Consider the following 18,182-nt stretch of genomic DNA (forward strand, 5'->3'; position numbering starts at 1 on the left):
AGCTTTTCACTGTACTAGGTGACTACAATAAATCAAACCAAACCTACCACAGCCCCCTCCCTCCCTGGGCCTGTTCCTGGTCCTTAACATCCTGTGGGGACCACCTATATCCCAGAATCCTTCAGGCATAGGAACAGGAAGAAGCCATTCGGCCCCTCAAGCCTGTTCTTCCACTCAATGGGACCATGATCTGACATTCCTCACAGCCACTTCCCCCTTAAACCCTCAACTCCCCGACTGATCAGGAATCTCTCTGTCTCAGCTTTAAATATACACAAGGACTCTGCCCCCACCACTCTCTGCGGTAAGGAGCTCCAAAGACTCAGCCCTAAACCAACACTCGCCCCCCCTCCTCCCCCCCCCCCACATATCCTCTACCCAACCCACTCCCCTGCCCTCAGACTTTCTCCAGGTCTGCCCCACAGCCGGGTGGCCCTCCTTCCCTCCCTCAGCAGTGCTCCCCCACCCTGCGCCTCCCATTGTGGGGATGGGATCCGAATCCCCGATGGGCACATTCCTGACCTTGTGAGGAGCTCCGACAGCAGCGTTCCCCAGGCCTCTGATGGTCAACATCCGGACAACGCTGCACGTGTCCACCAGACAGGGCAGCAAACTGCTGAGCAGGACGTCAGTCAGGACCAGGTCAGAGGTCACACGGTGGTTCAGTAACTGCAAAAGGTCAAACAGAGTCAGAGGTCATCCAAAGACCCATAATCATCACCTTGAAACATTAACTCAGGCCACGACTGACCAACCACTTACTGTCCTGACAAGCAGCCTGCATTTTCATAGCCTCTTTCACAACCCCAGGTCCATCCCAAAGTGCCTCACAGCCAATCAAACACTTTTCTCGAGTGTAATGGAGGGGTTAACAGCAACCAGTTTGTGCACAGCACGATCCCACAACATGGCAATTACCAAGTAACGGGTCTGTAGTGCTTGGTTTGGGGGGGCAGTGGGGGGTGAGTTTGGAGATGTGGGCCTTACTCTCTACCAAAGGTCAGTGTCCAGTAGCCTCTACCCCTCCCAGCTCCACCACGTTAAAAGATTTGGGAATGCTCATCCACCATCACCAAAAGCTGGTATTCATGCTCAGTGGGGAGCAGGGCTTATTGGCACTTATTTCAAAGGGAATGCTGTATAAAAATCAGGAAGTTTTGGTAAAACTCTGCAGGACTGTAGTCAGAACCCTGCAGCTGGAATACTGTGAACAGTGGTGGTCCCCTGTCCTAAGGGAGGACAGACTGACCGTGACAACCTGGTCAGGTCCACGCGCCCCGCCCCCCCCCCCTCCCATCCTGGCACCTTCCCCTGCCACCGCAGGAATTGCAAAACCTGCGCCCACACCTCCTCCCTCACCTCCATCCAAGGCCCTAAAGGAGCCTTCCACATCCATCAAAGTTTTACCTGCACATCCACTAATATCATTTATTGTATCCATTGCTCCCGATGGGGTCTCCTCTACATTGGGGAGACTGAGCGCCTCCTAGCAGAGCGCTTTAGGGAACATCTCCGGGACACCCGCACCAATCAACCCAACCACCCCGTGGCCCAACATTTCAACTCCCCCTCCCACTCTGCCGAGGACATGGAGGTCCTGGGCCTCCTTCACCACCGCTCCCTCATCACCAAACGCCTGGAGGAAGAACGCCTCATCTTCCGCCTCGGAACACTTCAACCCCAGGGCATCAATGTGGACTTCAACAGCTTCCTCATTTCCCCTTCCCCCACCTCACCCTAGTTCTAAACTTCCAGCTCAGCACTGTCCCCATGACTTGTCCTACCTGCCTATCTTCCTTTCCACCTATCCACTCCACCCTCCCCCTACATCCGACCTATCACCTTCATCCCCACCCCAACCTGCCTCTCATTTATCTCTTCAGACTCTCTGCCTCTATTCCTGATGAAGGGTTTTTGCCCGAAACGTCAATTTTCCTGCTCCTTGGATGTTGCCTGAACTGCTGTGCTTTTCCAGCACCACTCTAACCCAGAATCAGGTTTCCAGCATCTGCAGTCATTGTTTTTACCTGATAGCAGATAAGGAAAGGTTGTCTTATGGAAGAGAGATTGAGTACTCATTGGAGTTTGGAAAGACGAGGGGCGACTATTGAAACATAGGGAACTTGGCAGGGTAGATGTGGAGAGGCTGTTTCACCTTGTGGGAGAGTCTAGGAGTAGAGGTGCATAATCTCAGAAAAAAGGGGCTGCACATTTAAGACAGAGATGAGGAGGAATTTCTTCCCTCAGAAGGGAGTGAATCTACTGAATTCTTTACCACTGAGGGCTGCCAAGACTGGGACATTGCGTATAGTCAAGGCTGAGATGCGTTTGTATTCAGGAAGGGAATCAAGGGTGTACGGGGAAAAGGCAGGAAAGTGGATTTGAGGACAATCAGATCAGCCGTGGCAGAGGAGACTCAATGGACCGAATGGACTACTGCTGCTCCTACATCATCTGGTCTGTTTAGGTTAGAATCCCTACGGTGTGGAAACAGGCCCTTCAGCCCGACAAGTCCACACCAACCCTCTGAAGAGCAACCCACCCAGACCCATTCCTCTATATTTACCCCTGATTAATGCACCTAACCTGCACATCCCTGAACACTGTGGATAATTTAGCATGGCCAGTTCACCTAACCTGCACATCTTTGGACTGTGGGAAGAAACCAGAGCACCCGGAGGAAACCCACGCAGACACGGGGAGAACATGCAAACTCCACACAGACAGTGGCCAGAGGCTGGAATCGAACCGGGCGCTGAGGCTGCAGTGCTAACCACTGAGCCACTGTGCCACACTGCCACACTGCCTGCAGCCTGATGCTCGCTCACTCACCTCTGGTTTTAATCAAGTTCAAAGCGGTCTCCCCAGAATATTAGACCATGCAGCGAGCTGGGGAGTGTGGTGGGGTGGGTCTGCGAGAGAGACCTCAGAGAGTCAGAGTACTGGAGGAAACAAGGACTGGGACCTGGGGACAGGGTTACACTGAGGTCTGTTCTCCTGACAGCATTTTTAAAAACAGGGATAAATCGCAGCTGCAAAAAAAAAAGAGTTAAAAACTGGGCCGAGTGGTTTGAATAGTGTGATAGTTGTCAATCACAGTGTATATATGAACCCCATCACCGACCACAGTCAGCACAACTTCACTCTGCCTGCTCCCTCAGCCAGGTCCATGTCTGTCAGCACATGGGCCATTCTGTTCAAAGAGGTTGATAACATTCGCCAAGTTATTTTAAACAGAATGGAAAATGTGAATCGCGTCAGGAATGAGAGTCCAGGAAAATGTCGGCACCGTGAGCCAGCAGTGGGAGTTTTCCAACGACACAGCCAAATCCGGCTGACCCACGGACCTTTCCCCGCATCCCGTCTCCCACCGTCACCCCAGACAGAGCCAGCCCGCACCCACACACACACCCACCTCCCCCGCCCCCCCGGAGGGGCAGGGATAATCATGGGGGGTGGAGAGGAGGGGAAGCGGGGTGCCACACTGCCTGCGCAGCACGATGCACGCACACTCACCTCTCCGAAGAAAGCGACGGTGGTGACTCTCTGTCCCTCGTACGGGCTGCTCAGCATGGGGGCCAGCTGCTCCACAATGCTGCTGAGGTGAGTGACTCCATGTTGAGCCATCGCCCTGTGAAAACACACACACTCCTCAACAACCATCAGGAACTCCAGCCATCAACAGTACAGAGAGGAGATACCCCCACCCACCACATCCGTGAGAATCCTCACTCACATCCCGGCCCTGATAGCTCTATCCACTCCCAGCTGGGCTGCTCAGTGAAGATTTCATTGACTCCATTTTTAAATCATTGCAGCTGCCCATTCAGAGACCACATTCCCCATTACAACATATTGCTGGAGGACAAGGAGGAAGGTTCATGTCTCCTCCCTCCGTTCACCCCCCATGTCACTGACGCTCCTGCCCCCTCAGTTACTCAGCAATGAGCCCTCGGTAACTCTGAGTGACCACGTCGAATCCCGCTCCTGTCAATGTGCTGTCAGGAGAACAACGCTGGGTCCCTGAACCTCAGCGATTTCACACCCTCGCGATGGGAGCTGAGGGACTAGTCACACCACCCCTTCCCTCGACTTGGAAATATAATTGCCATCCACTCACAGTCACTGGGCCAAAACCCTGGAACTCCCTCCATAACATGGTGGGTTATTTAGAGAATGATTCTTAAAGTCTCATTCCCATATTCAGGGCTGTGTTCACTTGGGGGGCGGAGGGTGGGGTTTGAACGCACCTGGCCAGCACTGCCACCCCTTGGTGATGCGATTCAGGGCTCCTCATCAAATCCCAACTCTTCTCCTCCTCCATCATGCGCAGCAGCTCCTCGCCCTTCCCTCGAACGGTCAACAGCTTCAGAGCCTCCACCGAGCAGCTGCAAGAGAAGCAGACGTCAGTCTCACTGTCGGTACACGGCCTTACAGAGCCACACCACACAGGACTGGGTGTACCTCAGGATCAATGCCTGGGCCTGGATCAAGGGAAGACCAGCTTTCTGACACCAAGGGACACACAGATAGCACAAGGTGGGCTGAAAGACCTGGGAGATGTCTGAATATCTCTACCGAATCCCCCTTTGACCTTCGCTGTTCTGAGAATGAGTCCAGCCTCTCCACACCGACTAAAGCTGATCCCTGCTTCCTCTCAATGGCTCAGAATGCTGTGCCCACAACAGAACACAAAACGCTCAGTTCATTCTGTTTTCGAAATGAGAACACCTAGCCTCATTGCCTGAGAGTATTGTTAAAATATTAAAACTGTGGAGCAGGGGAAACCCCTTTCACTGAAGGTATGCTTGTGTTAGCAGCCTTCTATATGCAATTGTTAAGTGTCAGATTGAAAAACAATACAAAAGGACCAGTACACATCGCAGACTGACAGATTACACATTTAACCAAAACTCTCCACTCATCCCAATAAAACCAAATCCTGCAGATGCCAGAAACAGGAAACAGAAACAAAGTGCTGGAGAAACTCAGCAAGTCTGGGCAGCAGCTGTGGAGAAGGAAACAGAGTTAACACTGATAGTCTAATGACCCTTCACCACAACCTCCTCCACGTTCCTCTCTGACTCACCAACGAGATGTGGTTATCACTGGCCAGGTCAGCATTCACTGCCCATCCCTAATTACCACACACTGCAGTGGGTCATGTGTTGGCCAGACTGAGTCAGGGTAGCAGATTTCCCTCTGTAAAAGAACACGAGAGAAGTGTGCAGGTGTTGACAACAATAGCTGCTGGTTTCCTGGTAGCTGTTTACTGAAATCAGCAAATCATTGTCAATTCACAAATTACATGGAGCTTTCACCAGCTCCCGCACTGGGATTTGAACCATTGCCTCCAGACCGTTACTGTCTATGTCACTAACCCGAGATGGCATCATGACACCCCAGTATTCGCCCAGAAACATGACTGGGTAAAAACAAGGACTGCAGATGCTGGAAACCAGAGTCTAGATTAGAGTGGTGCTGGAAAAACACAGGAGGTCAGGCAGCATCCGAGGAGCAGGAAAATCAACACTTCGGGTAAAAGCCCTTCATCAGGAATAAAGGCAGATTGGAGAGATAAGCTAGAGGAGGGTGGGGGTGGGGAGAAAGTAGCATAGAGTACAATGGGTGAGTGGGGGAGGGGATGAAGGTGATAGGTCAGGGAGGAGAGGGTGGAGTGGATAGGTGGAAAAAAAGATAGGCAGGTAGGACAAGTCCGGACAAGTCATGGGGACAGTTACTGAGCTGGAAGTTTGGAACTAGGGTGAGGTAGGGAAAAGGGAAATGAGGAAACTGTTGAAGTCCACATTGATGCCCTGGGGTTGAAGTGTTCCGAGGCGGAAGATGGGGCGTTCTTCCTCCAGGCGTCTGGTGGTGAGGGAGCGGCGGTGAAGGAGGTCCAGGACCTCCATGTCCTCGGCAGAGTGGGAGGGGGAGTTGAAATGTTGGGCCAAGGGGCGGTGTGGTTGATTGGTGCAGGTATCTCGGAGATGTTCCCTAAAGCGCTCTGCTAGGAGGCGCCCAGTCTCCCCAATGTAGAGGAGACCGCATCGGGAGCAACGGATACAATAAATGATATTAGTGGATGTGCAAGTAAAACTTTGATGGATGTGGAAGGCTCCTTTAGGGCCTTGGATAGAGGTGAGGGAGGTGGTGTGGGCACAGGTTTTACAGTTCCTGCGGTGGCAGGGGAAAGTGCCAGGATGGGAGGGTGGGTCGTAGGGGGGTGTGGACCTGACCAGGTAGTCACGGAGGGAACGGTCTTTGCGGAAGGCGGAAAGGGGTGGGGAGTTTCCTCATTTCCCCTTCCCCCACCTCACCAGAGTTCCAAATTTTCAGCTCAGCACTGTCCCCATGACTTGTCCTACCTGCCTATCTTCCTTTCCACCTATCCACTCCACCCTCCTCTCTGAACTATCACTTCACCCCACCCCCATCCACCCTTGTACTCTTTGCTACCCTCCCCCACCCTCCTCCCTGACCTATCACCTTCATCCCCTCCCCCACTCACCTATTGTACTCGATGCTACTTTCTCCCCACCCCACCCCCTCTCATTTATCTCTCCACCCTGCAGGCTCTCTGCCTCTATTCCAAATGAAGGGCTTTTGCCCGAAATGTTGATTTTCCTGCTCCTCGGATGCTGCCTGACCTGCTGTGCTTTTCCAGCACCACTCTAATCCAGAAACACGACTGCCCAATTCCCACATTTCCAGCGATTACACTCCGTTACAGACATGGGGTGGTTCCCTGGAATGTGCAGTATTCATGAACACACTGTCACGCTGAGCTCTCGGTGTTCAGGAAACGGGGATTGCATTTTCACGGTTTCACGTTCAAACCTTACACCGTACTCCCCAGCACAAACCCCTAACAGAGTCAGGTCAGTGCTGAGGGGCCCAGCCACAGGCTGGGTGCAGTGGGACGGTGTGTGTTTGGGGTTGACCGGGCTGGCCTGGGATAGAACATTACAGCGCAGTACAGGCCCTTCAGCCCTCGATGTTGCACTGTCCTGTCGTACCAATCTGAAGCCCATCTAACCTACACTATTCCATGTACGTCCATATGCCTGTCCAATGACGACTTAAATGTATTTAAACTTGGCAAATCTACTACCGTTGCAGGCAAAGCATTCCATACCCTTACTACTCTCCGAGTAAAGAAACTACCTCTGACATCTGTCCTATACCTATCACCCCTCAATTTAAAGTTGTGTCCCCTCGTGTTTGCCATCCCCATACTTGGAAAAAGGCTCTCCCTGTCCTCCCTAGCTAACCCTCTGATTATCTTGTATGTCTCTATTAAGTCACCTCTCAACCTTCTTCTCTCTAACGAAAACAGCCTCAAGGCCCTCAGCCTTTCCTAGACCATAAGACCATAAGACATAGGAGTGGAAGTAAGGCCATTCGGCCCATCGAGTCCACTCCGCCATTCAATCATGGCTGATGCGCATTTCAGCTCCACTTGCCAGCGTTCTCCCCGTAGCCCTTAATTCCCCGAGACAACAAGAACCTATCAATCTCGGCCTTGAAGACATTTAGCGTCCCGGCTTCCACTGCACTCCGTGGCAATGAATTCCACAGGCCCACCACTCTCTGGCTGAAGAAATGTCTCCGCATTTCCGTTCTGAAATGACCCCCTCTAATTCTAAGGCTGTGTCCACGGGTCCTAGTCTCCTCGCCTAACAGAAACAATTTTCTAGCATCCACCTTTTCAAAGCCATGTATTATTTTGTACGTCTCTATTAGATCTCCCCTTAATCTTCTAAACTCCAGCGAATACAATCCCAGTATCCTCAGCCGTTCCTCATATGCTAGACCTGTCATTCCAGGGATCATCCGTGTGAATCTCCGCTGGACACGTTCCAGTGCCAGTATGTCCTTCCTGAGGTGTGGGGACCAAAACTGGACACAGTACTCCAAATGGGGCCTAACCAGAGCTTTATAAAGTCTTAGTAGTACATCTCTGCTTTTATATTCCAACCCTCTTGAGATAAGAGACAACATTGCATTCGCTTTCTTAATCACAGACTCAACCTGCATGTTTACCTTTAGAGAATCCTCGACTAGCACTCCCAGATCCCTTTGTGCTTTGGCTTTATTAAGTTTCTCACCATTTAGAAAGTAAGACCTCATAAGGCCTTCCCTCCATACCAGGCAACATCCGAGTAAATCTCCTCTGCACCCTTTCCAAAGCTTCCACATCCTTCTTATAATGTGGTGACTAGAACTGTACACAGTACTCCAAGTGTAACCACACCAGAGTTTTGTACAGCTGTAGCATAACCTCATGGTTCCAGAACTCAATCCCTCTATTAATAAAAGCTAAAACACTGTATGCCTTCTTAACAACCCTGTCAACCTGGGTGGCAACTTTCAGGGATTAGCCCAGTACTTTGCATTCCAATTACTCTGGCCAAAGTGAATCACCTCACACTTGTCCACATTAAACTCCATTTGCCACCTCTCAGCCCAGTTCTGCAGCTTATCAATGTCTCTCTGTAACCTACAACATCCTTCATCACTATCTACAACTCCACCGACTTTAGTGTCGTCTGCAAACTTACTAACCCACCCTTCTACGCCCTCATCCAGGTCATTTATAAAAATGACCAACAGGAGTGGACCCAACACCGACCCTTGCGGTACACCGCTAGTAACTGGAAACCAAGATGAACATGTTCCATCAACTACAACCCTCTGTTTTCTTTCAGCAAGCCAATTACTGATCCAAACTGCTATGTCTCCCACAATCCCATTCCTCCGCATTTTGTATAATAGCCTACTGTGGAGAACCTTATCGAACGCCTTGCTGAAATCCATATACACCACATCAACCGGTTTACTCTCATCTACCTGTTTGGTCACTTTGTCAAAAAACTCAACAAGATTCGTTAGGCACGACCTACCCTTCACAAACCCATGCTGACTGTCCCTGATCAGATTATTCTTTTCTAGATGGTTATAAATCCTATCTCTTATAACCTTTTCCAACACTTTACCAACAACTGAAGTGAGACTCTCTGGTCTGTAATTACTAGGGTTGTCTCTACTACCCTTTTTGAACAAGGGAACCACATTTGCTATCCTCCAATCCTCTGGCACTATTCCTGTAGACAATGATGATTTGAAGATCAATGCCAAAGGCTCGGCAATCTCCTCCCTTGCTTCCCAGAGGATCCTAGGATAAATCTCATCCGGCCCAGGGGACTTATCTATTTTCACACTCTGCAGGATTTCTAATACCTCTTCCTTGTGAACCTCAATCTCTTCTGGTCTAGATGCAAGTATCTCTGTATCTTCCTCGCCAACATTTTCATTTTCTATAGTGAACACTGTTGAAAAATATTTATTTAGTGCTTCCCCTATCTCCTCTGACTCCACACACAACTTCCCACTATTATCCTTGACTGGCCCTAATTTAACGCTCGTCATTCTTTTATTCCTGACATACCTATGGAGAGCCTTAGGGTTTACCCTGATCCTATCCGCCAACAACTTCTCATGTCTCCTCCTGGCTCTTCTGAGCTCTCCTTTGAGGTCTTTCTTGACTTCCTTGTAACCCTCAAGCGCCCTGAGTTTTCACATTTTGTCCTAACATAAGCCTTCTTCTTGACCAGGGATTCCACTTCCTTAGTAAACCATGGCTCTCGCCTTCTACATCTTCCTCCCTGCCTGACCCCAGGTACATACTTATCTAGGACACACAGGAGCTTTTCCTTGAATAAGCTCCACATTTCTAATGTGCCCATCCCCTGCAGTTTCCTTCCCCATTCTATGCTTCCTAAATCTTTCCTAATTGCATCGTAATTTCCCTTCCCCCAGCTATAACTCTTGCTCGGTGGAGTACACCTATCCCTTTCCATCACTAAAGTAAACCTGACAGAATTGTGATCGCTGTCTCCAAAGTGCTCACCTGCTTCCAAATCTAACACCTGGCCAGGCTCGTTACCCAGTACTAAATCTAAAGTGGCTTTGCCCCTTGTAGGCCCTGTCTACATACTGTGTCAGGAAGCCCTCCTGCACACACTGGACAAAAACTGACCCATCTATAGTACTCGTACTGTAGTGATCCCAGTCAATATTTGGATAGTTGAAGTCCCCCATGACAACTACCCTGCCTCTCTTACTCCTATCGAGAATCATCTTTGCTATCCTTTCCTCTACATCTCTGGGACTATTCGGAGGCCTATAGAAAACTCCCAGCATGGTGACTTCTCCTTTCCTGTTTCTAACCTCAGCCCATACTACCTCAGGTAACGAGTCCCCAAACATCCTTTCTACAACAGTAATATTGTCCCTGATCAACAATGCCACACCTCCCCCTCTTTTACCATCTTCTTTGTTCTTACTGAAACATCTGAATCCCGGAACCTGCAACAGCCATTCCTGTCCCTGCTCTATCCATGTCTCCATAATGGCCACAACATCGAAGTCCCAGGTACCAACCCACGCTGCCAGTTCACCCACTTTATTTCGGATGCTCGTGTTGAAGTACACACACTTCATACCAGGTTCTCGCTTGCCAGTGTCAGATACCCAATTTGGGAACTCCCTACTCTCATCCTCTTCTGTACCTGTCCTACAATTTTGGTTCCCATCCCCCTGCTGTATTAGTTTAAATCCACCTTAATAGCTTGAGTGAATTTCCCCCCCAGGATATTGATACCCCTCTGGTTTGGATGAAGACCATCCTGCTTGTAGAGGTCCCACCTACCCCAGAAAGAGCTCCAATTATCCAAAAGCCCGAAACCCTCCCTCCTACACCATCCCTGTAGCCATGTGTTCAACTCCTCTCTCTCCCTATTCCTTGCCTCACTAGCACGTGGCACAGGCAGCAAACCTGAGACAACAACTCTGTTTGTCCCAGCTCTAAGCTTCCATCCTAGCTCCCTGAATTTCTGCCTCAAGTCCCCATCTCTCTTCCTACCTATGTCATTGGTGCCAACGTGGACCATGATTTGGGGCTGCTCTCCCTCCCCCCGAAGGATCCCAAAAACACGATCAGAGACATCACGTACCCTGGCACCCGGGGGGGGGGGGGGGGGGGGGGGGCAACACACCAGCTGGAGTCTCTCTCGTCCCCACAGAACCTCCTATCTGTCCCTCTAACTATAGAGTCCCCAATGACTACTGCTCTGTTCCTCTTCCCCCTTCCCTTCTGAGCAGCAGGTGGCCCACTGCTTTCCCCAGGTAAGTCATTCCTCCAACAGTATCCAAACCAGTATATTTATTGTTGAGGGGAATGGCCACAGGGGATCCCTGCACTGCCTGCTGGTTCCCTTTCTGTCCCCGAACTGTCACCCATCTGTCTTCTTCTTTTATCGGGGGAGTGACTACCTTTCTGTAAGTCCTGTCAATAACTCCCTCTGCCTCCCGAATGATCCGAAGTTCATCCAACTCCAGCTCCAGTTCCCTAACGCGGTTTTCGAGGAGTTGGTGTTGGGTGCACTTCCCACCGATGTAGTCAGCAGGGACACTAGTGGTGACCCTTACTTCCCACATTCTGCAGGAGGAACATTCCACTGCCCTAAACTCCATTCCCACTATTCTAACTCCCAAGTGACTACTAATAAAAAGGATTAGGAAATAAACTTACCTTACCTTGTCACTCTGGATCCCACAGTGTTTTTGTTTAGGTTAGAGGAAGAGGATTGGTGGGATGTTGGGGAATTACCTGCAGACATCCAGGTCCTTGGGTAGGCGGTTATGACGCTCCTTCGCTGGGTCTTTTGGGAGCCGTACCCCGACGGTGCAGCCCACCCGGCCGAGCAGCGAGCTGAAGAGGGAGGGGTACAGGATACTGACAGCCTCGGCACTCTCCACCGTAGAGAGCAGCTGAGTCAGAGCACAGGTCATCTGGAGAGGACACAGTGGTCAGCGAGTCACAGAGACAGGGGAAAGCACTTTCAACCCCAGGGTCAGGGGGAGTGACAACCAGGGTCAGGAGCACGAGAGGGTGGGGGGGGATGAAAATATCAGAAATACAAGGGGTGGTGAGAGAGGCAATTGGTCGAGCGAGGGGACTGGAGGACGCAGAGCGAGGGGACTGGAGGACGCAGAGCGAGGGGACTGGAGGACGCAGAGCGAGGGGACTGGAGGACGCAGAGCGAGGGGACTGGAGGACGCAGAGCGAGGGGACTGGAGGACGCAGAGCGAGGGGACTGGAGGACGCAGAGCGAGGGGACTGGAGGACGCAGAGCGAGGGGACTGGAGGACGCAGAGCGAGGGGACTGGAGGACGCAGAGCGAGGGGACTGGAGGACGCAGAGCGAGGGGACTGGAGGACGCAGAGCGAGGGGACTGGAGGACGCAGAGCGAGGGGACTGGAGGACGCAGAGCGAGGGGACTGGAGGACGCAGAGCGAGGGGATTGGAGGACGGCGGACTGAGTGCCCAGACCTACCACCAGCGGCTGGATTGTGGCGAACCGTGTGACACTCTTGCGCAGCATCGATTCCCTCTTCTCATCGTACGGCAACTGTTTGTTCAATCGCTCCATTAGGAATTCCAGAGATTTCCTCGCCAGGGTCACATCTCCCGCCAGCGACTGCCACATCTCCCCCGCAGGCCTGGGAGGGCAAGGGCTCTCCATTAACGGCAATCTGACAGTCTCTGGTCCCTGCCATCATGCTCTCCTCCCCCCCACCTGAACCTGCATCCTGCTAAACTTTTCTGCAGCTTCCTACCCTCCTTGAAGTCAGCAGTTATTGCAGCATGCTGCTGTGCAGAGGGATCTGGGTGTCCTTGTGCATGAATCACAGAGGGATGGTCTGCAGGTACAACAGGTCATTAAGGAAGGCAAATGCAATTTTGTCCTTCATTGCTAAAAAGGGATTGAGTTTAAAAGCAGGGGGTTATATTGTAGCTGTATGAGATGCTGATGAAGCCACACCTGGTGCAGTTTTGGTCTCCTTACTTGAGAAAGGATGTCCTGGCACTGGAGGGGGTGCAGAGGAGGTTCACTGGGTTATTAATGACTTAGATGAGGGAGTCGAAGGGTGGGTCAGTAAATTTGCAGATGATACGAAGATAGGTGGAGTTGTGGACAGTGAGGAGGGCTGTTGTCGGCTGCAGAGGGACTTAGATATGATGCAGAGCTGGGCTGAGGAGTGGCAGATGGAGTTCAACCCTGCCAAGTGTGAGGTTGTCCATTTTGGAAGAACAAATAAGAATGCGGAATACAGGGTTAATGGTAGGGTTCTTAGTCAGGTGGAGGAACAGAGGGATCTTGGGGTCTATGTACATAGATCTTTGAAGGTTGCCACTCAGGTGGATAGAGTTTGTAAGAAGGCCTATGGAGTATTATCGTTCATTAGCAGAGGGATTGAATTCAAGAGTCGTGAAGTGATGTTGCAGCTGTACAGGACTTTGGTTAGGCCACAGTTGGAGTACTGTGTGCAGTTCTGGTCGCCTCACTTTAGGAAAGATGTGGAAGCTTTGGAGAGGGTGCAGAGAAGATTTACCAGGATGTTGCCTGGAATGGAGAATAGGTCGTACGAGGATAGGTTGAGAGTTCTCGGCCTTTTCTCGTTGGAACGGCGAAGGATGAGGGGTGACTTGATAGAGGTTTATAAGATGATCAGAGGAATAGATAGAGTAGACAGTCAGAAACATTTTCCCCGGGTACAACAGTGTGTTACAAGGGGACATAAATTTAAGGTGAAGGGTGGAAGGTATAGGGGAGATGTCAGGGGTGGGTTCTTTACCCAGAGAGTGGTGGGGGCATGGAATGCGCTGCCCATGGGAGTGGTAGAGTCAGAATCATTGGCGACCTTCAAGCGGCATTTGGATAGGTACATGGATGGGTGCTTAATCTAGGTTAGAAGTTCGGCACAACATCGTGGGCCGAAGGGCCTGTTCTGTGCTGTATTGTTCTATGTTCTATGTTCTATGTTCTATGTTCTATGTTGATTCCTGAGTTGAGGGGGTTGCCTTATGAGGAGAGACTGAGGAGATTGGGATTATTTTCAGTGGAATTCAAAAGAATGGGGCGGGGGGAGTCTTAGAATCATATTTTGAAGGGAATAGATGAGATCGAAGCAAGGAGGTTGTCTCCATTGACAGGTGAAACTAAGAGAAAAGGACGTGGCCTCAAAATTCAGGCCAGCAGATTTCAGACTGTACTGAGGAGGAACCTCTTCACCCAGAGGGCTGTGAACCTTTGGAATTCCCTGCCCTGGGAAGTAGTTGAGACGACTTCAGTAAACGTTTTTAAAGCTAAATTAGATTTTTCTTGAACAGTAAAGGAAATAACGGCTGTAGTGAGAGGGCGGGTAAGTGGAGCTGAGTTCATGAAAAGATCAGCTATGGTCTTATTGAATAGTGGAGCAGGCTCAAAAGGGGCCAGACGGCTACACCTGTTCCTGGTTCCTATGTTCTGCCTTTGACAACGTTTGTAGTAATATCCACAGCCAGACCGAGTCGAGACCACACCAAGACTACGGCTGACTAGATTACTGTCTCAACTTCACTTCCCAGTCTATACCCATGGGCCATTTAATTCCCTCGTCAGTAGAGTTTATCTTCCACTTCCTTTCAAGTGTTCTGCAACGCTACCACCTCTCTGGGGCAGACAACTCCAACAGTCTCTCAATCCTCAGATTAAAAAGGACCCTCACCTTGGTGTTATATGGGAGACCCATGACCCCTAGTTTTGCTCTCTCTCTCTCACAGCCCTCTAACATCCTCTCAGGGTCTTCCATGTTTCAACCAATCATTGCTCGTTCCTCTAAACCACAACAGACATAGACCCAGCCTCAAACACGCGGGCAGAGGTGGTACTGCCACTCCAGGGACCAGAACCACCTCCAGTCGAACCAGAACCTTCTCTGAAAGGGAACAAGTGGCTTGACTGAAACATAGGTGATGCCAGGGGGCCTGACCAGGTCGTTGTGAAGAGAACGCGGCTGCTGTCAGAAATATCCCAAAGTTGGAGCCCGGGTTAATAAATGGGCGTAAGGGACAACTTGCTTCAGGCGGAGGGGAAGAAACTTCCAGATACTACGGAGCCTGGACGGAGTGGACATGGAGATAATGTTTCCACTAACAGCCTCAGAGTGAAGATATGAGGAGGAATTTCTTCAGCCACAGGGTGGGGAATCAGTGGACCTCATTGAAGCAGAGGGCTGTAGAGGCCACGCCATAAGACATAGGAGTGGAAGGAAGGCCATTTGGCCCATCAAGTCCACTCCACCATTCAATCATGGCTGATGGGCATTCCAACACCACTTACCCACACTCTCCCTGTATCCCCGAATTCCTTACGAGATTAAGAATTTATCAATCTCTGCCTTGAAGACATTTAACGTCCAGCCTCCACTCTACTCTGTGGCAGTGAATTCCACAGGCCCACCACTCTCTAGCTGAAGAAATGTCTCCTCATTTCCGTTCTAAATTGACCCTCTCTAATTCAAAGGCTGTGTCCAGGAGTCCTCGTAGCCCCGCTTAATAGAAACAATTTCTCAGCGTCCACCCTTTCTACGTAATGCATTGTCTTGTAAGTTTCTATTGGATCTCCCCTCAACCTTCTGAACTCTAATGAATACAATTCCAGGATCCTCAGCCGTTCATTGTATGTTAGGCCTCCCATTCCAGGGATCATCCGTGTGAATCTCCACTGGACACGCTCCAGTGCCAATATGTCCTTCCTGAGGTGTGGGGCCCAGAATTGGACAGAGTTTTCTAAACGGTGCCTGAGTAGAGCTTTATAAAGTCTCAGTAGCACATCACTGCTGTTATATTCCAACCCTCAAGGTCAATGACATCATTACATTTCACTTTCTTAATCAAATGCAATGTTTCACTTGAGAGAAATAGATAGGCCCTTGATCAGTGAGGGGATCAAGGATTACGGGGAGAAGGCAGGAGAATGGGGTGAAAAACATATTAGCCATGACGGAATGGGGTGGAGCAGACTTGATGGGCTGAATGGCCTAATTTTGCTCCTCTATCTCTCAGTCTTTCACTCCAACAGCACTTCTCTGAATTTTGGAACTCTCTCCCTGAAAAGGCGGTGGAAGCAGAGCCGTGGAACATTGCTAAGGCAAAAGCAGCCAGATGTTTGAGGTGAAAGATTATTGGGGATAAGAGTAATCAGATCAGCCACAATCGGACTGGATGGAGCGGACGAGACAGGCAAGAGTGGCCAGCTCCTGCCTGTATATTTGCGCTGATATCTCGTGTAGCTCAGTAACACTTCCCCAACGCTCAGTCTGAACACAAGGGGGTCGGACTGACCGTACTGTATCTGTCACTTACTTATCAAAGGGCAGCGGGTAGCTGAGGAGACTGGATATCACGGCAGGAAGGTTCTGCGATGCCAAGAGAGAGACCGTCTGCAGAACGGAAGCCTTCACCTGCTCCTGCGTGATGGCCTGGAGGCGGATGTGTAACACTTCCAGCAGCTCGGGGATCTGTAGGAACAACACACCAACGTCAGGCCCACAGCAACCGAGCTCAGGACCAGGGGATGGCAGGACACAATGAGCTAAAAACAATGACTGCAGATGCTGGAAAGCAAATACTGGATTAGTGGGGCTGGAAGAGCACAGCAGTTCAGGCAGCATCCAACGAGCAGCGAAATCAACGTTTCGGGCAAAAGCCCTTCATCCCGAAACGTCGATTTCGCTGCCCGTTGGATGCTGCCTGAACTGCTGTGCTCTTCCAGCACCACTAATCCAGTAGATGGCAGGACACAAGACAGCTCAGAGATCAGGAGGGATGTCTTCATCCAGAGAGTGGTGAACCTGTGGAATTCTCCGCCACAGGACACCATTGAGGCCAAAATATTGAACAAAAATTCCCAAAGAACTCTGGATGCTCAAAATCAGAAACCAGAACAGAAATTGCAGGCAAAACACAGCAAGTCTGGCAGCACCCGTGGGGAAGAGAAATCAGAATCAACGTGTTGGGTCCAGTGACTCTCTAGGAGAAAGTGAGGACTGCAGATGCTGGAGATCAGAGCTGAAAAATGTGTTGCTGGAAAAGCGCAGCAGGTCAGGCAGCATCCAAGGAGCAGGAGAATCGACGTTTCGGGCATGAGCCCTTCTTCAGGAATGAGGAGGGTGTGCCAAGCAGGCTAAGATAGAAGGTAGGGAGGAGGGACTTGGGGGAGGGGTATTGGGAATGCGATAGGTGGAAGGAGGTTAAGGTGAGGGTGATAGGCTGGAGTGGGGGTGGGGGCGGAGAGGTCAGGAAGAAGATTGCAGGTTAGGAAGGTGGTGCTGAGTTCAAGGGTTGGGACTGAGACAAGGTGGGGGGAGGAGAAATGAGGAAACTGGAAAAATCTGAGTTCAACCCTTGCAGTTGGAGGGTTCCTAGGCAGAAGATCTTCTGCCTAGGAGGAAGAGTGCCTCATCTTCCGCCTGGGAACCCTCCAACCACAAGGGTTGAACTCAGATTTTTCCAGTTTCCTCATTTCTCCTCCCCCCACCTTGTCTCAGTCCCAACCCTCGAACTCAGCACCACCTTCCTAACCTGCAATCTTCTTCCTGACCTCTCTGCCCCCACCCCCACTCCGGCCTATCACCCTCACCTTAACCTCCTTCCACCTATCGCATTTCCAATGCCCCTCCTCCCTACCTTTCATCTTAGCCTGCTTGGCACACCCTCCTCATTCCTGAAGAAGGGCTCATGCCCGAAACGTCGATTCTCCTGCTCCTTGGATGCTGCCTGACCAGTGACTCTCTGGATCTGAAGGGTCAGTGGACTAAAAAATGAATGTTTTCCAGGAGGTGGGAGACATAGCTCTCACTAAAGGGATTAAAAGGTGTGGGGACTGACGTGGATGATCAGCCATCGACATATCGAATACCCGAGGGTCAGCGCCGCCCTGCTAGAGGGATTATTACCTTTTCACGAGCCTTCGACTGAAAGCACAACAGAACGAGACAGTGAAAGCGAGCACTTTACAGAGATGAAGGATGGATTGAGTGGATTGTAACGGGAGACTGACAGCTTCCCTCTGCAGTGTTCAGGAGGCAGCCTCCCTGGTACAACACTACCACCTGCTGTCTGGAAGCTAACACTGCAGCAGCAAGACCTTAAACAGCAGCCCCTCGAAGAATCAGAGGGATTCTAACACTGTCTGAGAGAGATGTCTCCCAGGAAGGAGAGAGAATGACAAGTTTAAAAGGGATGGTTTGATTTATTGTTGCCACATGTACCTCAGTCCAGTGAAAAGTTC

At 50.7% G+C, this 18,182-nt stretch overlaps 1 protein-coding gene across 1 annotated transcript; it reads right to left on the bottom strand.

The window, feature by feature from the left end:
* Positions 1-466: 466 nt before the first annotated feature.
* LOC140475592 (maestro heat-like repeat-containing protein family member 1) lies at positions 467-17,882 on the bottom strand (the record flags this gene model as incomplete). Its single annotated transcript, XM_072567796.1, has 7 exons — positions 17,848-17,882; positions 16,256-16,410; positions 12,402-12,567; positions 11,675-11,856; positions 4,251-4,388; positions 3,517-3,631; positions 467-669 (listed from the first exon to the last, which is right to left on the bottom strand). Coding segments are annotated over exons 3-7 (791 nt in total), but the record flags the coding sequence as incomplete, so codon positions are not given.
* Positions 17,883-18,182: the final 300 nt, after the last annotated feature.

Source organism: Chiloscyllium punctatum, unplaced genomic scaffold (assembly GCF_047496795.1).
Source record: "Chiloscyllium punctatum isolate Juve2018m unplaced genomic scaffold, sChiPun1.3 scaffold_1842, whole genome shotgun sequence".
Classification (NCBI taxonomy): domain Eukaryota; kingdom Metazoa; phylum Chordata; class Chondrichthyes; order Orectolobiformes; family Hemiscylliidae; genus Chiloscyllium; species Chiloscyllium punctatum.